We start from the raw sequence: 21,628 nt of genomic DNA, 5'->3' as shown, positions 1-21,628 counted from the left end.
TCCTTGGACGAACTAGTCACAACAACGACCCAAACCATTAAAGAGTTCCATGATGAGCTACTAAGTAGGACCTCCATATTCGATAAGCTCGACAGACTGAATCTGCTAGTGCCAGCAGATCTCTGAGGAAGATCTTTTCTGTTTCTCTCTCTACACTGGAGTAGTATACTTGTCACTGACCAAGCCAGACATGTCTTTCGTCTGGACCAAGTTAGCACCGACCGGAGCCTACCAGCCAATCACTCGACGTTGAGCTTCCGGGAACAGCAGCGCCGGGTCCATGGTGAGCTGGGCGTTTGGCACAGTGCCAGGCATGCCAATTATTCTCCCACCATTTTGTTGGCTGATTGGTGGTATGTTCCATTTGTTAGCTTTCTGTCTCTATAGCCTTCCGCGCTGCTTCCCTCTGACCCTCTCTCCCTCCTTTGTGTGTCCTCTCCTCTCCTCTCTGTCTGCATATAAATAGGCCTTCCGGGGTATCTTGCTTCTGATAAGAGGCACTAGCTCAGCTTGCACTGTCAAATTGCACAAGGCAACTCTACTGACAAGCTAGACAAGGCTACAGCTTGTGAGAAACATTGTCCAAGCAATATGGTCAAGGTTGGTTGATAATGAAGCAAAACTTTTTATTAGTGTCTATTGCTCAGTTTTGTGCGTCGATCTGAACGTGTTTGGCACTCTTGCTGCAGCAAAAGATTGTTCTCAAGTTGCCGTTGGATGGCGAGAGGAACAGGAGGAAGGCCTTCAAGGCCGCTGTTGGCATGGCAGGTATGAAGAAGCCGCTCATCATGGCCAACAGTTGCTTAATTATCTTCTTCTCTTCGCTGGTTCTCACAGAGAGGTGGTGAATGAATTCTGCAGGCGTGACATCCGCGACGTTGGAGGGGGACAAGATCATCATCGTCGGCGACGGCGTCGACCCGATCGCGCTGACGACGATGCTCCGGCGCAGCCTAGGCAAAGCCGAGCTCGTCAGCATCTCTTCCGGCGATGACAAGAAGAAAGATGGCGGCTACGGCTACGGGTACGGCGGAGAAAAGAAGAAGGACGGCTACGGCTACGGCGGAAGCGACGGTGGCGGCGGCAAGGACTCCAAGGGCAACGGCGGTTACCATCAGAATGAGGTCGCGCCGATCCCGTACCCCGCGTACCACCAGTACAACGCCATGCCGTCCTACCCTGCTTACGCGTACGCTCCGTATCAGCAACAGCAACAGGATCCCGGTTGCAGCATAATGTAAGCTAAGGTGCCGACGAGAAGAGCTCGGGGAGACTCAAAGACTTGGTCCAGGACAAGCTTTCATTTCAAAATAAGTTCAGGACAAGCTTAGAAATCCTGAACTGATCAAGCGAACTACGATGAAGCAAGAGATGCGCTGGCTGCTTGAGCTGCACGTACATGTACATAGCTTGTGGAATCATCTGCAGTTGTTGTCTGTAAATTCAGGGCTTCAGTTCAGAGTGTACTAGTGTTGTGGTTTGAGCAAGATTGAAAAGGGTGGACGGAATTGTTGAGTATAAGATTATTAGGAAGTATAAGATAGACTATGATTTAGTCGTGCCTTATCTTGTACTTCAAGTTGATCATTGTACTTCTATATATATATGCCCACGAGGCTCAAGCAATACATTGAATTATTTCATCAAATATCTCTCTCCCTTCTAATATGGTATCAGCCTAACCAATCCAAACCCTAGCCGTCGCCCACCGCTTCCGCACTCGCGCGCCACCCCCGGGGCGGTCGGCCTCCATGACCGCCGCCGGGGGCCGCGCCGCCCGTACCTAGGGTTCGTCCGCCGGTCGTGTTGACCGACTGCCCTAGAGAGTCTTTTCCCGAGCCCTTGCTTCGGGTTTTTTCGCTCTCTTGCCGGCCGTTTTGATCGGCGTTTTTCTTTTTGGTTTTTCGATCTATACTTGATTGGTTTGTGTCGCCTGCCGCCGCCGAGCCCCGTGCGCCTCAACTCCGACACCGGCGCGACCGGCCGGCCTCTTCACCGACCCGGCGGCCCCTAACGGCCGTCGTCCGTGCGTCTGCCCGCCCGTCGCCCCAACTCGACGGCCTCACGCGACAGGCGGCCCCTCACGGCCGTCGTCCGCGCGTCGGCCTGCTCGTCTACCTACGCCGGCCGTCACCGCTCTGTCCCTGAGTTCAGCGCGCCCCTCCACCGATCGAGCAACGGGCCGCCGCTATGTCGCCCCATCGGGCTGCAGCGCCGCCGCCCCGTGGTTCTCCCCGTGGCTGCACAGATCCGCGCCGCGGCACGTGTGTTGGGGAACGTAGCAGAAATTCAAAATTTTCTACGCATCACCAAGATCAATCTATGGAGTAATCTAGCAACGAGGGGAAGGGGAGTGCATCTACATACCCTTGTAGATCGCGATGCGGAAGCGTTGCAAGAACGCGGATGAGGGAGTCGTACTCGTAGCGATTCAGATCGCGGTTGATTCCGATCTAAGCATCGAAGAACGGTGCCTCCGCGTTCAACACACGTGCAGCCCGGTGACGTCTCCCACGCCTTGATCCAGCAAGGAGAGAGGGAGAGGTTGGGGAAGACTCCATCCAGCAGCAGCACGACGGCGTGGTGGTGGTGGAGGAGCGTGGCAATCCCGCAGGGCTTCGCCAAGCACCGCGGGAGAGGAGGAGGAGGGAGAGGGGTAGGGCTGCACCGAAAGAGAGACGTTCTCGTGTGTCTTGGGCAGCCCAAACCTCGACTATATATAGGGGGGAGGGGGCTGCGCCCCCCTTAGGGTTTCCACCCCCAAGAGGAGGCGGCCAGCCCTAGATCCCATCAAGGGGGGGCGGCCAAGGGGAGGAGGGGGGGCGCCCCACTAGATGGGCCCTAAGGCCCATCTGGACCTAGGGTTTGCCCCCTCCCACTCTCCCATGCGCCTTGGGCCTTGGTGGGGGGGTGCACCAGCCCACCTGGGGCTAGTCCCCTCCCACACTTGGCCCACGCAGCCTTCTGGGGCTGGTGGCCCCACTTGGTGGACCCCCGGGACCCTCCCGGTGGTCCCGGTACATTACCGATTTCACCCGAAACTTTTCCGGTGACCAAAACAGGACTTCCCATATATAAATCTTTACCTCCGGACCATTCCAGAACTCCTCGTGACGTTCGGGATCTCATCCGGGACTCCGAACAACATTCGGTAACCACGTACATACTTTCCCTATAACCCTAGCGTCATCGAACCTTAAGCGTGTAGACCCTACGGGTTCGGGAACCATGCAGACATGACCGAGACGTTCTCCGGTCAATAACCAACAGCGGGATCTGGATACCCATGTTGGCTCCCACATGTTCCACGATGATCTCATCGGATGAACCACGATGTCGGGGATTCAATCAATCCCGTATTCAATTTCCTTTGTCTAGCGGTATGTTACTTGCCCGAGATTCGATCGTCGGTATCCCTATACCTTGTTCAATCTCGTTACCGGCAAGTCTCTTTACTCGTTCCGTAACTCACATCATCCCGTGATCAACTCCTTGGTCACATTGTGCACATTATGATGATGTCCTACCGAGTGGGCCCAGAGATACCTCTCCGTTTACACGGAGTGACAAATCCCAGTCTCGATTCGTGCCAACCCAACAGACACTTTCGGAGATACCCGTAGTGCATCTTTATAGCCACCCAGTTACGTTGTGACGTTTGGCACACCCAAAGCATTCCTACGGTATCCGGGAGTTGCACAATCTCATGGTCTAAGGAAATGATACTTGACATTAGAAAAGCTCTGAGCAAACGAACTACACGATCTTGTGCTAGGCTTAGGATTGGGTCTTGTCCATCACATCATTCTCCTAATGATGTGATCCCGTTATCAACGACATCCAATGTCCATGGTCAGGAAACCGTAACCATCTATTGATCAACGAGCTAGTCAACTAGAGGCCTACTAGGGACATGGTGTTGTCTATGTATCCACACATGTATTTGAGTTTCCTATCAATACAATTCTAGCATGGATAATAAACGATTATCATGAACAAGGAAATATAATAATAACCAATTTATTATTGCCTCTAGGGCATATTTCTAACAGTCTCCCACTTGCACTAGAGTCAATAATCTAGTCCACATCACCATGTGATTAACAGTCATAGGTCACATCACCATGTGACCAACATCCAAAGAGTTCACTAGAGTCAACAATCTAGTTCACATCACTATGTGATTAACACTCAATGAGTTCTGGTTTGATCATGTTATGCTTGTGAGAGAGATTATTAGTCAACGGGTCTGAACCTTTCAGATCCGTGTGTGCTTTACGAATATCTATGTCATCTTGTGGATGCTACCACGCGCTATTTGGAGCCATTTCAAATAATTGCTCTACTATACGAATCCGGTTTACTACTCAGAGTTATCCGGATTAGTGTCAAAGTTCGCATCGACGTAACCCTTTACGACGAACTCCTTTCCACCTCCATAATCGAGAAAATTCCTTAGTCCACTAGGTACTAAGGATAAGTTCGACCGCTGTCATGTGATCCATTCCCGGATCACTATTGTACCCCTTGACCAACTCATGGCAAGGCACACTTCATGTGTGGTACACAACATAGCATACTGTAGAGCCTACGTCTAAAGCATAGGGGACGACCTTCGTCCTTTCTCTCTCTTCTGTTGTGGTCAGGTCTTGAGTCTTACTCAATACTCACACCTTGTAACACAGCCAAGAACTCCTTCTTTGCTGATCTATTTTGAACTCTTTCAAAATCATGTCAAGGTGTGCGTTCTTTGAAAGTATCATCGGGCGTCTTGATCTATCTCTATAGATCTTGATGCCCAATATGTAAGTAGCTTTTATCCAGGTCTTCCTTTGAAAAACTCCTTTCAAACAACCCTTTATGCTTTCCAGAAATTTTACATCATTTCGGATCAACAATATGTCATTCACATATACTTATCAGAAATGTTGTAGCGCTCCCACTCACTTTATTGTAAATACAAGTTTCTAACAAACATTGTATAAACCCAAAAACTTTGATCACTCCATCAAAGTGTATATTCTGACTCCGAGATGCTTGCTCTAATCCATGGAAGGATCGCTGGAGCTAGCATACCTTTTAGCATCCTTAGGATCGACAAAAACTTTCTGATTGTATCACATACAACCTTTCCTTACGAAAACTGGTAAGGAAACTTATTTGACATCCATCTGCCAGATTTCACAAATGCAGCTAATGCTAACATGATTCCGACGGACTTAAGCACCGCTACGGATGAGAAAATCTCATCGTAGTCAACTCCTTGAACTAGTGGAAATACTCTTTGCCACAAGTCGAGCTTCATAGACGGTAACATTACCGTTCATGTCCGTCTTCTTCTTAAAGATCCATTTACCTCAACAGCCTTACGACCATCAAGTAGTACTCTCAAAGTCTATACTTTGTTTTCATACATGGATCCTCTCGGATTTTATGGCTTCTAACCATTTGTCGGAATATGGGCCCACCATCGCTTCTCCATAGCTCGTAGGTTCAGTATTGTCCAACAACATGATATCTCAGACAGGATCACGTACCACTCTGAAGTATTACGCATCCTTGTCGTCCTACGAGGTTTGGTAGTGACTTGATCCGAAGTTTCATGATCACTATCATAAGCTTCCACTTCAATTGGTGTAGGTGCCACAGGAACAACTTCCTGTGCCCTGCTACACCCTAGTTGAAGTGACGGTTCAATAACCTTATCAAGTCTCCACCATCCTCCCACTCAATTCTTTCGAGAGAAACTTTTCCTCGAGAAAGGACTCGTTTCTAGAAGCAATTACTTTTGCTTCCAGATCTGAAATAGGAGGTATACCCAACTGTTTTGGGTATTCTTATGAAGATGCATTTATCCGCTTTGGGTTCGAGCTTATCAGCCTGAAACATTTTCACATAAGCATCGCAGCCCCAAACTTTTAAGAAACGACAACTTAGGTTTCTCTAAACGGTTTCGTCTCAACGGAATTGCGTGGTGCTCCTTTTAAAGTGAATGCGGTTGTCTCTAATGCCTAACCCATAAATGATAGTGGTGATTCGATAAGAGACATCATGGTATGCACCATATCCAATAGGGTGCAGTTATGATGTTCGGACACACCATCACTCTGTGGTGTTCCAGGCGGTATTAATTGTGAAACACTTTCCACAATGTCTTAATTGTGTGCCAAACTCGTAACTCAGATACTCATCTCTATGATCATATCACAGACATTTTATCCTCTTGTCACGACAATCTTCAACTTCACTCTGAAATTACTTGAACCTTTCAATAATTCAGACTTGTGTTTCATCAAGTAAATACACTCAGCATCTACTCAAACCATCTGTGAAGTAAGAACATAACAATATCCACTGCATGCCTCAGCACTCATTGGACTGCATACATCAAAATGTGTTACTTCCAATAAGTTCCATTTTACGAGGCCTTTCAGTCATCTTGCCCATGTGGTATGATTTGCATGTCTCAAGTGATTCAAAATCAAGTGAGTCCAAACGATCCATCTGCATGGAGTTTCTTCATGCATATATACCAATAGACATGGTTCGCATGTCTCAATCTTTTCAAAAACGACTGAGTCCAAATATCTATCCACATGGAGCTTCTTCATGCGTTCTATACCATTATGACTCAAATGGCAGTGCCACAAGTATGTGGAACTATCATTACTATCTTATATCTTTTGGCATGAACATGTGTATCACTACGATCGAGATTCATTTTAGGTGCAAGACCATTGAAGGTTTTATTCAAATAAACAGAGTAACCATTATTCTCCTTTAAATGAATAACCGTATTGCGATAAACATAATCCAATCATGCTCAACGCAAACACCAAATCTCGATGGTAGAGGGAGCATGCGATGCTTGATCACATCAACCTTGGAAACACTTCCAACACATATCGTCATCTCACCTTTAGCTAGTCTCCGTTTATTCCGCAGCTTTTATTTTGAGTTACTAACACTTAGCAACCGAACCGGTATCTAATACCCTGGTGCTGCTAGGAGTACTACTAAAGTACACATTCGTATAATGTATATCCAATATACTTCTGTCGACCTTGCCTGCCTTCTCATCTACCAAGTATCTAGGGTAGTTCCGCTTCAGTGACCATTCCCCTCATTACAGAAGCACTTAGTCTCGGGTTTGGGTTCAACCTTGGGATTCTTCACTAGAGCAGCAAACAACTTGCTGTTTCATGAAGTATCCCTTTTGCCCTTGCCCTTCTTAAACTAGTGGTTTTACTAACCATCAACAATTGATGCTCCTTCTTGATTTCTACTCTCGCGGTGTCAAACTTCGTGAGTTGCTCAAGGATCATCATAACTATCCCTGATATGTTATAGTTCATCACAAAGCTCTACTAGCTTGGTGGCAGTGACTATGGAGAACGATCACTATCTCATCTGGGAGATTAACTCCCACTCGATTCAAGCGATTGTGGCACTCAGACAATCTGAGCACATGCTCAACGATTGAGCTTTTCTCCCTTAGTCTGCAGGCTTAAGAAACTTGTCAGAGTTCTCATACCTCTTGACGTGGGCACTAGTCTGAAATCCCAATTTCAGTCTTCGGAACATCTCATATGTTCTGCGACGTTTCAAAAACCGTCTTTGGTGCCACAATTCTAAACCGTTAGCATTACGCACTGAACTATCACGTAGTTATCAAAACGTGTATGTCAGATGTTCCGCAACATCTACAGACGATGCTGAGGTTCAGCACACCGAGCGGTGCATTAAGGACATAAGCCTTCTGTGCAGCAATGAGGACACTCCTCAGTTTACGGACCCAGTCCGCATAATTGCTACTATTAACTTTCAACTAAATTTTCTCTAGGAACATATCTTAGTAGAACTAAAGCGTAAGCTTCGACATAATTTGCAAAGATCTTTTGACTATGTTCATGATAATGAAGTTCATCTGATTATTGAACTCCCACTCAGATAGACATCCCTCTAGTCATCTAAGTGATACATGATCCGAGTCAAACTAGGCCGTGTCCGATCATCACGTGAGACGGACTAGTCATCATCGGTGAACATCTCCATGTTGATCGTATCTGCTATACGACTCATGTTCAACCTTTCGGTCTCTTGTGTTCCGAGGCCATGTCTGTACATGCTAGGCTCGTCAAGTCAACCTAAGTGTTTTGCATGTGTTCCGAGGCCATGTCTGTACATGCTAGGCTCGTCAACACCCGTTGTATTCGAACGTTAGAATCTATCACACCCGATCATCACGTGGTGCTTCGAAACAACGAACCTTCGCAACGGTGCACAATTAGGGGGAACACGTCTCTTGAAATTTTTAGTGAGGGATCATCTTACTTACTACCGTCGTTCTAAGCAAATAAGATGCATAACATGATAAACATCACATGCAATCAAATAGTGACATGATATGGCCAATATCATTTTGCTCCTTTGATCTCCATCTTCGGGGCACCATGATCATCTTTGTCACCGGCATGACACCATGATCTCCATCATTGTGTCTTCATGAAGTTGTCACGCCAACGATTACTTCTACTTCTATGGCTAACGCGCTTAGCAATAAAGTAAAGTAATTTACATGGCGTTATTCAATGACACGTAGGTCATACAAAAAATAAAGACAACTCCTATGGCTCCTGCCGGTTGTCATACTCATCGACATGCAAGTCGGGATTCCTATTACAAGAATATGATCAATCTCATACATCACATATATCATTCATCACATCTTCTGGCCATATCACATCACATAGCACATGCTGCAAAAACAAGTTAGACGTCCTCTAATTGTTGTTGCAAGTTTTTTACGTGGCTTGTATAGGTTTCTAGCAAGAACGTTTCTTACCTACGTAAGACCACAACGTGATATGCCAATTTCTATTTACCCTTCATAAGGACCCTTTTCATCGAATCCATTCCGACTAAAGTGGGAGAGACAGACACCCGCTAGCCACCTTATGCAACTAGTGCATGTCAGTCGGTGGAACCTGTCTCACGTAAGCGTACGTGTAAGGTCGGTCCGGGCCGCTTCATCCCACAATACCGCCGAAACAAGATAAGACTAGTAGCGGCAAGAAGAATTGGCAACATCGACGCCCACAACTACTTTGTGTTCTACTCGTGCATAGAAACTACGCATAGACCTAGCTCATGATGCCACTGTTGGGGAACGTAGCAGAAATTCAAAATTTTCTACGCATCACCAAGATCAATCTATGGAGTAATCTAGCAACGAGGGGAAGGGGAGTGCATCTACATACCCTTGTAGATCGCGATGCGGAAGCGTTGCAAGAACGCGGATGAGGGAGTCGTACTCGTAGCGATTCAGATCGCGGTTGATTCCGATCTAAGCACCGAAGAACGGTGCCTCCGCGTTCAACACACGTGCAGCCCGGTGACGTCTCCCACGCCTTGATCCAGCAAGGAGAGAGGGAGAGGTTGGGGAAGACTCCATCCAGCAGCAGCACGACGGCGTGGTGGTGGTGGAGGAGCGTGGCAATCCCGCAGGGCTTCGCCAAGCACCGCGGGAGAGGAGGAGGAGGGAGAGGGGTAGGGCTGCACCGAAAGAGAGACGTTCTCGTGTGTCTTGGGCAGCCCAAACCTCAACTATATATAGGGGGAGGGGGCTGCGCCCCCCTTAGGGTTTCCACCCCCAAGAGGAGGCGGCCAGCCCTAGATCCCATCAAGGGGGGATGGCCAAGGGGAGGAGAGGGGGGGCGCCCCACTAGATGGGCCCTAAGGCCCATCTGGACCTAGGGTTTGCCCCCTCCCACTCTCCCATGCGCCTTGGGCCTTGGTGGGGGGGGGTGCACCAGCCCACCTGGGGCTGGTCCCCTCCCACACTTGGCCCACGCAGCCTTCTGGGGCTGGTGGCCCCACTTGGTGGACCCCGGGACCCTCCCGGTGGTCCCGGTACATTACCGATTTCACCCGAAACTTTTCCGGTGACCAAAACAGGACTTCCCATATATAAATCTTTACCTCCGGACCATTCCGGAACTCCTAGTGACGTCCGGGATCTCATCCGGGACTCCAAACAACATTCGGTAACCACGTACATACTTTCCCTATAACCCTAGCGTCATCGAACCTTAAGCGTGTAGACCCTACGGGTTCGGGAACCATGCAGACATGACCGAGACGTTCTCCGGTCAATAACCAACAGCGGGATCTGGATACCCATGTTGGCTCCCACATGTTCCACGATGATCTCATCGGATGAACCACGATGTCGGGGATTCAATCAATCCCGTATTCAATTCCCTTTGTCTAGCGGTATGTTACTTGCCCGAGATTCGATCGTCGGTATCCCTATACCTTGTTCAATCTCGTTACCGGCAAGTCTCTTTACTCGTTCCGTAACTCACATCATCCCGTGATCAACTCCTTGGTCATATTGTGCACATTATGATGATGTCCTACCGAGTGGGCCCAGAGATACCTCTCCGTTTACACGGAGTGACAAATCCCAGTCTCGATTCGTGCCAACCCAACAGACACTTTCGGAGATACCCGTAGTGCACCTTTATAGCCACCCAGTTACGTTGTGACGTTTGGCACACCCAAAGCATTCCTACGGTATCCGGGAGTTGCACAATCTCATGGTCTAAGGAAATGATACTTGACATTAGAAAAGCTCTGAGCAAACGAACTACACGATCTTGTGCTAGGCTTAGGATTGGGTCTTGTCCATCACATCATTCTCCTAATGATGTGATCCCGTTATCAACGACATCCAATGTCCATGGTCAGGAAACCGTAACTATCTATTGATCAACGAGCTAGTCAACTAGAGGCTTACTAGGGACATGGTGTTGTCTATGTATCCACACATGTATTTGAGTTTCCTATCAATACAATTCTAGCATGGATAATAAACGATTATCATGAACAAGGAAATATAATAATAACCAATTTATTATTGCCTCTAGGGCATATTTCTAACAACGTGGTCCTCGCCGCCGCCCTGAGGCTGTTCCCGTGGTTGCACCACATCGCGCGCTGACGCTGCGTCGCCCCTTCGGGCCGTAGTGCCGCGGCCCGCGGTCAACCGCCGCACCGAGGCCGTCCGCTCCAGGCCGTCGCCGAGGCTGCACTGACCCTCGCGCTGCCGTTGCGTCGCCCCGTCGGGCCATAGCGAGCGTGGCACGCGATCCCTGCAACCGCCCTGAGGTCTTCCCCGCCGTAGCGCCGTGACCGGGGGTCCACTCCGCCGTCACCGCCCGTCGACCTCTCGTGGTATGCACCGCGCCGCCTCTCTTGGCGCCGGAACGCCACCGTCCACGCCGGTCTTCGTCACGCTGTCAGGGTTCTTCGCCTACTTCGAGCACCGCCGCCGCACTCCTAACCTAGCCGCCGTCGCCGCTCTTCTTTGGCCGTTGCCGCCGCAGCCGCCCGTCCACCTCCTTCGGCTTCGTCCAGCACCAGCCCGTCGCCAGCATCGTCGTCATCTACCCCGACCACTTCATCTACTCCGACAATCGCGGGTGACATCGGCCCCGTGCTGATTGGCGCCGCAACTGTCGTCGAGTCCTTCTCTGCTGGCCCCTTCGACTTCTTTGACATGGCGTACAGCTCGTGCAGGTCCCTCGTCTACGCATGCCCGGTGCTGGCAACACTGGTGCGTGCCTTCGTCCACGACGTGTCCCCGGGCCTGGCAAGCCTGGTGTGGCGCTTCGTCAACATCTTCTTCGTTCGTCTACGCATGCCCGGTGCTGGCAACACCGATGCATGCCTTCATCCACGACGTGTCCCCAGGCTTGGCACACCCGCCGCGACTCCTCGTTAACATCATCTTCTTCCCGGCACACCACTACTTCGACACTACTGCGCCCATGCTAACTCGGCGCCTCCTTGCGCCCGCGGCTCAACGGCGACTTCCTCGACACCGGCCACCCCGACTCGACATCGACCACGGCATTCTTCGCACGGCAACCTCAACCATGGCTACACCACCTACGCACTCGGCTACTTCGACAAACGGCACAAAGGGCTACCGCCTTGCTTGAGCAACCTTGTCGGTTTCCACTCCAGCCACGCCTTCCGCGATGCGTCGACCGTTACGACTGTGGGGGGGGTGTCCGTCGGCTTGCCTTCGGATTATTCTCCAGTCTCACCGTCTGCGTCGCTACCGTTGTGACTGCGGGGGGATGTTGAGTATAAGATTATTAGGAAGTATAAGATAGACTAGGATTTAGTCCTGCCTTGTCTTGTACTCCAAGTTGATCATTGTACTCCTATATATATGCCCACGAGGCTCAAGCAATACATCAAATTATTCCACCAAATCCCTGTCTTCCTTCTAACAGGAATAAATGGAACAGAGAGATGCATGCTGCGCAAAAGCACACTGAATTTTTAAGAAAGAAAAAAACTTCCAATATATTCATTGCAGTACAGGGAGAAAGACCACCTAGCGACAACTACATGCACTAAAGTGAGTTGAAGGCATGCCTCTGTCGTCGCCCCTCCCTCACCAGAGCCGGACAAAATTTGTTGTAGTAGACGGTTGGAAAGTCGTCGTGCTAAGGCCGGCAGGACCAGTGCACCAGAACATCAACCGTTGCTGATGAAGAAAAGTAGATTAAAAGAATCCAACCTGTAGACACATAAAACCAAGACCGGATTCAAGCAGATGTATCGAAGATCTGCACTAACTGAATTGCGTGATATCCGTCAGAGACAGACCTCCACACGCCCTCCAACAATGCTAAACGCATTGCCGAGGCAAGGGCTAGGTGAGGAGAAACTTATCCATTCTTCAGCTTTAGGGAGTCTCCACGGCCTTACCTTACTAAGCAGGACACAAACCCTAAATGAACTTAGAAAGACCTAAAAACAGAGCAGGAATCCTCCCACCTGCAAGGTCGGGGTCCACCACGCCTCAACGGCCCTAGGGCCACCGAAGACGAGGCAGACCAGGAGGTAGAGGAACCCTAAACTTTTTTCTTTGAAGAGGAGGCGACGGCTACGTAAAGCAACATGTTAAAAGCATATTTGAATTATATCTAAGAAATGAAGAACCTAATGAAACTTTATAGCAGCTGCAGCATTAGCTATACGTAACTTGTATGTTTTATCTATTTGAGTCGATTGATCCGCAAAGAAGACAATGCGCAACCTCGAGACCAAAGACGATGGTGTCGTAGCGAGTACAGGGAAGCACGGGGAGACCGACGAGGACGCGGACGACATCGCATGTGAAGGGCAACCCAAAGGTTGACTGGTTCGGGAGGGGAGAGGGAGGTGCGGGCTCTCCGGAGAAATTTGGTGCTTGGGGACGGTTTGGAGGGATAGTGGGGCGACGGCCTGAGGAGGGTGGGAATGAAGTGGAGAGGAGAGGGGAAATCAATTAACCTAATTTTTTTCCGACGCCTGACGTATTGTCTGTTTTTGGGGGGAGGGGATGGGTTCTGACGTATAGTCGGCCCCAAACAAAAGATATATCTTCTTTTAGACTAAAAAATTCTTCTTTTCTGGGCAACGGGGCGGCGATCAAAGTTGAGCCCGGTCCAAATGAAAAGGCGGGCCGGGCCTGCTAGGCTATGCTTCACATGAAGGGCCTGTCTCCATGCGCACGCGCACATTCGGGAACAGCCACGTCGATTGATTCCATGGCCTAGACCTTTTCTTCCATCTCCAGGAGAAGAACAAAATCAAAGAGAGAAAGAAAGAAGGCTATTGGCCTCTCCAATTTCCGGACGCCGGGAAGAGAAGAAACCCAACCCGACCTCTGATTCCCCAATCGCCATCCCTCCTCCGCCGCCACCCATGGCGTCCGCGGCCGCCACCTCCGCCCCGCTCCGCCTCCTCTCCTCCTCGCCCCTCTCCAGGCCGCTCCTGTCCAGGCCCCACCTGCTCATCCTCTCCCGCCCCGTCTCCTTCCAGCGCCTCGCCGCCAGGTCCGCCGCCTCCCCGACCCCCTCCACCTCCTCCTCCGCCCCCGACCCCTCCCCCGTCGACCCGGCGCAGCTGCCCCCGGCGCTCAGGGACATCATCGCGCTCTTCCAGTCCGTGCCCGACGAGCGCACCCGCTACAAGCAGCTCCTCGCCTACGCCGCCCGCCTGCCGCCCATGGACCCGGCGCTCAAGTCCGACGCCAACCGCGTCCGGGGCTGCGTCTCCCAGGTCTGGGTCCACGCCGCGCCGGAGGCCGAGGCCCCTGGCTGCGTCAGCTTCCAGGCCGACTCCGACGCGCAGCTCACCAAGGGCCTCGCCGCGCTGCTCGTGCTCGGCCTCTCCGGCGCGCCCGCCAGGGACGTCGCCATGGTGCCCGTCGAGTTCATCGAGTTGCTCGGGATCAGGCAGAGCCTCTCGCCCTCCAGGAACAGCGGCCTGCTCAACATGATCAACCTCATGAAGCTCAAGGCGCTGGAAATCGCTGCGGGCCAGGAGGTGATTGGCGGCCAAGAAATCCGCCAGGAGCGTACTGAAACGCCTGCCGTGGAGAAGGAGGAGCCTCAGTTTGAGGCTTTCGGTGGGCAAGTGCATGAGAGTTCAGAGGCGGAGAGGCCTGAGGAGGAGGAATTCGAGGAGGAACCGGCTGCTGTTGTGGAAGGAAATGGCAGCCTTGGAGGTGGGAGGAAGGAGAGGATCAGGGATAGTTTGGAGAGAGGGCTTTCACCAGTGGAGCTCAAGATTGAGGACATTTCGTATCAACACAGTGGGCATGCCGGGGTAGCAGGTAGCGATGGAGAGACGCATTTCAATGTGCGGGTGGTGTCCAAGGAGTTTGAGGGGAAGAGCATGCTCAAGAGACACAGGGCTGTGTATGATCTCCTGCAGGATGAGCTCAAGAGTGGGCTGCACGCGCTGTCCATCGATGCAAAGACACCATCTGAAGTCTAGGTATTGCATACAGCGTGATGCTGCACATGAGGTTCATTTTTGTCACATTGTAGATTTCTCTAGGATAGTACTTCTCACTTGCTGAGAACTCTTCTTTTTTCACAATTCTAAATGGCTTAAAGATACGTCACATATGATGTTTGTTGTGCCAGCAGCGGATGATGGTATCCGGGTACTAAACATAATTTTCTTCAGTGATTAAACTTCCATGATGCTAATGATACTGAATGCAATGGTTCTCCTCACCACCCAGTTACATAACATATACATTGCATGATTCCAGTATGTTGAGTGGTATTATTATCTAAATCCTAAGCATCAACTAATCCAGCCACTCATCCTAGTTCCTTGGGTTCAGCTTGTCCTCGACGCCGTAGCCTGGAAATCAGATGTATAGGTATCCAAGCTGTGACAGATTAATCAACTTAGATACAATTTATGCCTGAAATAGTGAAATACAGTATAAAATTAACTACAATAGAATCTGTTTATCCTCGGTGGTGGTTATCTGGATCAGAAAATTTAAATAAACTTGTAACACCATGGACACTGCTGCCTCTAACAAGTGCCTCGTGCAAATTTATTGCAGACGCAGAATATGTTTCCCTTATTTGGGCTATGCAGAAATTATATACTACTTAATTGGAGTAATAATTAATTTAAGAACTCAGAACCACCGGTTCAGATATAAGGAAGTTTCAGTAACAGGTTGGTTGCCGGTTCGGAATGGATGTAGTTTCTAAAGAACTGTGTAGCCTTTGTCTTTCTCCTCATGTCCTCTCTCCTACAATATCCTGGGACCATTTCATTTCCTTGGAAATCCTGCATCCACCTCTGCCTATAAGACCAAATTAGCTCAGTGTGTGTGAGTGAGTTTGCTAGACTGTCTAGCATGATTGCACTTCCACTGAAATTGTTAGCCAGATGTTCCTATTTAAATCGGGTTATGTGTTATTTCTTATGCTCCTTCTGTTTCACAATGTAGTGCATATTAGGTTTTTCTAAAGTCAAACATTTCTATGTTTGACCAAGTTTATAAGATAAACTATCGACATCTAAAATACTCCCTCCGTCCCAAAATAAGTAATCAGCGCCACTTATTTTGGGACGGAGGGAGTAGTAAATAAATAAAATATATAAGTACACTTCATAATGAATAAAATGATACCACTTTTGTATTGTGGATGTTGATTTGTTTTTCTTTGAACTTGGTCAAACATAGACATGTTTGACTTCCAGAAAACAAAATAGGGAGGGGCGTTTTGCCTCCCCGGAGCATAGGCTCCCGGATGAACAGTAAATTCAAAAAAAAGTAAAAAATATCAAAAAAATCTGAATTTTTTTGTAGACGTTCGTGTTAGTGTCGCAAGCATGCTTGACAAATTTCATGCGAAACAGAGCAGCAGTGTTTCGTCGGTGACAAAAACAAAATTGGGATGACATTTGGTCTTCAATTTGTTTTTGTCTTTTTTGGACAGGTAAAAATGCTTAACCTTTTTGCCTCAAAATTTGCTGGTAGCATTTGTGTGTGACTAAGATCACATAAAAAAATTTGTCTTGATTTTTTTGACATATGAAAAATTATTTTTGGGCCTGGGAGCCAAATTGAATTTCCGCACTACATTTTGGAACGGAGGAGAACATGTTCAGATTCAGTGTATGCTTTTTACCAGTTATTGTGCAGTTGTAGCTATCATGGAAATTATTTCCAGTTCATACATGCCTTGTTCATTATTGATGTGGGAGCAGCTAGGTGACTAAATTATTTTGAGTATCTATCCACTGAAAATACAGATATTCTCCATGTAGTCCTGGCATCCTTATTGAAGTAGTAGTATGACTGGTGCTCTATTTGGCCTTCTCTTTCCGGCTTGGATGAACTATTTCTATACTTCTTGCAAGAAAGTCACGAGTAGACTGAGAAGTGATGGAATAAACTTAGCCTTCCCTATGATAGAGAACTTGATGGTTCATTTGTACAAAATCCGTGCTTCATGATTTCACGCTTTCACTCTCTACCTAATTTTCAGGGTGGTATAGATACTTCTCCGGCAGTTGTCATCCCTACTGTATAGTTGATTAAAACAATAATATTGTTTAAAATTTGATTGTGTAGTTCTTCTCATTTCTCATTTTTGGTTGTCTGTTTGCTTTGCATGACTTTAACAATGTAACATTTGGTGAAAAAAAAATTAAACTGTCCAGTAGTATTGCTCTAGCAACAATTTTCACTTTTCTGCATTACTTCGAACATACATGAAATCGCTGATACCATTTGAATTCCACATGCAAACGCTGCCACTTCAGTTCCATTATGAAGGAGGGTATACGCTGACACCAAAGATGACAACTAAGCCCTGTTCTATGGTCATTTTCTATTAATAAAGTACAAGTATGTTACAAGGAGGGGGGGTGTTACGTTGAATCCCAATATTCCAGCACCCAAGGATGAGAATTTCCATGGCAATTGATTGAGGCAGCATAGCCAGAGTGAGCAGAGCTTCACCATAATATTTCTGATTGGAATGATTGCTCTCTAGCATTGCCTGGCAAATTTACAGTCCCAAAACAAATGATGTGCAGTTTCTTCAGAGCCTTGGCTACATAATGCGCAGGTATAACCATCCATGAAGACTTGTTTTAAGCAAGGCTCTGGTGTTTAGCATGTCTGGAGAATTAGCCAAAAGAATATTTATTGCTTGAGTCTATTGGAGCCTTTCCGGACTTTGCTAAAGAGTTTAGGTGCCTAACCCATGACGGCTTTATACATGAACATAGATGAATAGGCATTTGAGGATGACCCACATTTCCAAATGTCTCTGTCAGAATTAGCGGGGTTCTGGAGGACTATATTTTCAAACTCCAAGAGCTGCTGATATGCTTGGTTTGAGAGGGGTATGTGGAAGTGCTCGACTAGATCTCCCGAGGAAATAAGCTGCTTAAAGGAAGCATGTCCATTGATGACGAAAGAGTATAGATCGGGAAATTTTTCAGGAAGAGCCTCGTTATTCCATCTGTCATGCCACAATAAAATGGTGTCTCCCCGACCAAATGAAAATATAGCAGGTTCTTTATAAATAGGCGAAAGCTTAAGGTGGGTTTTCCACCAATGAGAGCCTTCAAGTCTTTTGGATGGGGGAGCTGTCTGATAGTATGATTCTATTGAATTCATACTCCAGTCAACTCATTCAAAAATCCAAACTGATGAAGAGAGGCGGACAATATACTTTAACACCCCTCCCCTCCCCTCCATTTATACTCCAGCCAACTCATTCAAAAGTCTGAACTAATGAAGAGAGGCAGACAATATACTTCAACACTCCCCCCCCTCCTCCCCTCACGTCTAGGCTATTTTAGTTCTTAGACGTGGGATCGATGTAATCTGCAGAATCTTTTTTAATACTGCGTTGGCAGGGTCTTGAACTCAAGACCTCTTGGCTCGGATACCATATTGAATTCATGCTCCAGTAAACTCATCCAAAAGTCGAACTGATGAAGAGATGCGGGCAATATATTTCAACAGATTCCCAGATCAAATTGACCCAAGGAATATCAGCCTTGTTGAAGAACTTGTGAACGTTTTTGACAACTAAAGCTTTGTTGTGAGTGGTCACATCTAGGATGCCCATACCTCCTTGATTTTTGGGCTTACACACGTCATTCCAAGCAATAAGAGCATGGACTTTACCTTCCATGCCAGATTTTCTCTAATTGTAGTGTGTCAAAATATTTGTTAATTTGATCAGCCACGACAATAGGCGGAGCTAGTGAGCACATGGAGAAGGTGGGCAAGGAAGAGAAGAAAAATTTGACTAGAAGCAGTCTTCCATCATAAGACAAAAAGTCAAACAGCCAGCTAATCTTCTTTCAATCCCTTTGCATGAGAACAGTGAAATCCTCAATCCTTGGCTTGTGCAGACTCATGGGCAGACCTAGGTAAGTGAAAGGGAAGGTTCCCTGCGGGCATCCCATGACACTTTGAACATTAAATGGAACAAGCACGTATTTGTTGTAGTTAACCTTTAATCCAGTGTGGGAGGCAAAGTGCATGGGAAGAGTTTTAGCTTATATGACTTGTGTTTCTTCTGCAGTTAAAACCAAGATGGTGTCATTGTCGGTGTCAAAACCGGCGGATCTAAGGTAGGGTGTCCCGAACTGTGCCTCTATGGCGGATGGTAACAGGAGGCGGGGGACACAATGTTTACCCAGCTTCGGGCCCTCTCGATGGAGGTAATACCCTACTTCCTGCTTGATTGATCTTGATGATATGAGTATTACAAGAGTTGATCTACCACAAGATCATAGAGGCTAAACCCTAGAAGCTAGCCTATGATTATGATTGTTGTTGTCCTACGGACTAAACCCTCCGGTTTATATAGACACCGGAGGGGGCTAGGGTTACACAGAGTCGGTTACAAGGGAGGAGATCTACATATCCGAATTGCCAAGCTTGCCTTCCACGCAAAGGAGAGTCCCACCCGAACACGGGACGAAGTTTTCAATCTTGTATCTTCATAGTCCAACAGTCCGGCTGTCCGAGGACCCCCTAATCCAGGACTCCCTCAGTCATCGACATATTGCATCACTGATAAGTGATAATCAGTTCTTGAGGATGGTTGTAAAATTACTTTGATGGGTTGGTGATCCATAGCTTCATTGCATATTGATTGTACCAGGTTAGCAGCAAGGACAATGAACAGAGGAGAAAGGGGATCTCCTTCTCTAACTCCTATGGAACTCATTGAGCAATATAGCGGAAGTGCCTTATTTGAAGATCATGTGTATCCAAAGGAGCCATCCAGGGCCAAAATCTTTAGCTTTGAGAATATCCACGACGGTACTGTGCTCAATAAGATCAACAACTTTTTCCAAAACTTGACTTAACCAACAGGATCCGTTTCTTGGAGTGATGGCATTGGGATATATATATTCATAAGCCCAGGCCAAGCAGTTTTGAATGGTTCTCTTGATAAAACCGTATTAATTAATGTGGACCAATTTGAGAATGACCTTCTGCAATCTATTAGTTAGGATTTTGGTAATGTTCTTTATGGAGCAATTTAACAGAGATATGGGTCTAAGTCATTAGCATCAAGGGTGATGGAGGAACTAATGCTCAAGATGTTCACTTTTCCCTAGTAAAAATCCTCAACAAGGTTGCAAGAATCCTAGCAAATAATGTCCCAACAAGCCTTGATGAATGCACCATTGAAACCATCTGGTGATGGGGTTTTATCAGAGGGAAGTTGCATAACCATTTTTTTTGGTGAAAGGGGCATCAAGATCTTGTAGATTATCCACCCTTTGCATCAAAGATTTCAAATCAAGCATGGAACAAGTGGGAAATGATTTTTTTGCGGGAAAACAAGTGGAAAAGGATTGTCCAATCTATCTTTAAAAGCCCTCCACAAAATAGCAGTTGCAGGTAGATGGTCATGATGCTCATTGCCAAATCATCTTGCAACATGGAAATGTGATTCTACCTATATTTAATGGCTTTGCCATGAAAGAACTTTGTGTTCTCATCACCCATTTGATAGTGGCTTTCTACTTCAAATAGATTTTCTAGCGAGAACAGAGCTTGAGAAGAGGACTTTGATTATATCTCTACCATTAAGCTTAATGGTTGTAAGGTTCTTGTATTCCTCTATGGTATCCCACAATAGGTTTTTTTGCAGCTTTGATAGTACTAGTTAAATTTGAAAGACCTTTGGGCCAAAATTTTAAGGTCCTTTCTTAACCTTTTAAATTTGGTAGTGATCAACTTTGCACGACCGGTTTCCTGAACTTCCTGGTCCTAAATCCTCTTAACCACCTCCTTAAAGGCATGATGCTCAAGCTAGAAGTTTTAAAACATGAAAATATTGGATTTTTAATATTGGTACCCACTTGAATAGTAAATGGATTAGGGCCTACATCGATCCCACGTCTAAGGACAAATAAGCCTAGACGTGAGGGGGAGTGTTGAAATATATTGCCCACCTCCCTCCATCAGTTCGGACTTTTGGATGAGTTGGCTGGAGCATGAATTCAATGTGGTATCCGAGCCAAGAGGTCTTGAGTTCAAGACCCTGCCAGCGCAGTATTAAATAAAAATGATTCAGCGGCCTACATCGATCCCACGTCTAAGGACTAAAATAGCCTACACGTGAGGGGGTGTGTTGAAATATATTGCCCACCTCCCTTCATCAAGTTTGGACTTTTGGATGAGTTGGCTGGAGCATGAATTCAATACCCACCCCTTAAAAACATGGTATGTGATCAGAGATAGGTCTAGCAAAGGGATTGCAATGTGTTAGGATACCTGATGGTCCAAGATTCTGAAGAGAAGAATGATAACCCACAAGTATAAGGGATCGCAACAGTTTTCGAGGGTAGAGTATTCAACCCAAATTTATAGATTCGACACAAGGGGAGCCAAAGAATATGTGCAAGTATTAGCAGCTGAGTTGTCAATTCAACCACACCTGGAGATTAATTGTCTGCAGCAATATGATCAGTAGCACAGTAATATGATAGTTTTGATAGTAGTAATAGCAACAGCAATAGTAACGGTAACAATGATAGCGATGATTTTGTAGCAAGTGTAACAGTAATAGTAGTAGTAGTAGTTACTTAGCAAGAACAATGTGTGGAAAATTCGTAGGCATTGGATCGGTAGATTTGTTGGATGATATTCATCATATAACAGTCATAACCCAGGGCGATACAAAACTAGCTCCAATTCATAAATATAATGTAGGCATGTATTCCGTAAATAGTCATACGTGCTTATGGAAAG

The 21,628-nt window shown here is 47.3% G+C and overlaps 2 protein-coding genes across 2 annotated transcripts; both read left to right on the top strand.

Annotated features, from left to right (window-relative positions):
- The first annotated feature begins 339 nt into the window (after positions 1–339).
- On the top strand, positions 340–1,648 carry LOC123124666 (disease resistance protein RGA5). The gene is made up of 3 exons (XM_044545243.1): positions 340–600; positions 690–768; positions 862–1,648. The coding sequence occupies exons 1-3, from the start codon at positions 592–594 to the stop codon at positions 1,239–1,241; spliced, it is 468 nt and encodes a 155-aa protein (XP_044401178.1). The 5' UTR covers positions 340–591; the 3' UTR covers positions 1,242–1,648.
- An 11,981-nt stretch (positions 1,649–13,629) lies between these two features.
- Positions 13,630–15,050, top strand: LOC123120948 (sufE-like protein 1, chloroplastic/mitochondrial). The gene has a single exon (XM_044540903.1). The coding sequence runs from the start codon at positions 13,771–13,773 to the stop codon at positions 14,845–14,847; it is 1,077 nt and encodes a 358-aa protein (XP_044396838.1). The 5' UTR covers positions 13,630–13,770; the 3' UTR covers positions 14,848–15,050.
- The last annotated feature ends 6,578 nt before the right edge of the window (positions 15,051–21,628 follow it).

This window comes from Triticum aestivum, chromosome 5D, assembly GCF_018294505.1.
Source record: "Triticum aestivum cultivar Chinese Spring chromosome 5D, IWGSC CS RefSeq v2.1, whole genome shotgun sequence".
In the NCBI taxonomy this organism is placed as follows: domain Eukaryota; kingdom Viridiplantae; phylum Streptophyta; class Magnoliopsida; order Poales; family Poaceae; genus Triticum; species Triticum aestivum.
This window is presented reverse-complemented; position numbering and strand designations above follow the sequence as displayed.

Bases quoted from the DNA above. Each gene is read 5' to 3' on its own strand.
- LOC123120948 (XM_044540903.1), top strand. From the start codon at position 13,771: ATGGCGTCCGCGGCCGCCACCTCCGCCCCGCTCCGCCTCCTCTCCTCC.
- LOC123124666 (XM_044545243.1), top strand. The intron at 769-861 runs GTATGAAGAAGC...TGAATTCTGCAG, and splicing joins GGCCGCTGTTGGCATGGCAG to GCGTGACATCCGCGACGTTG.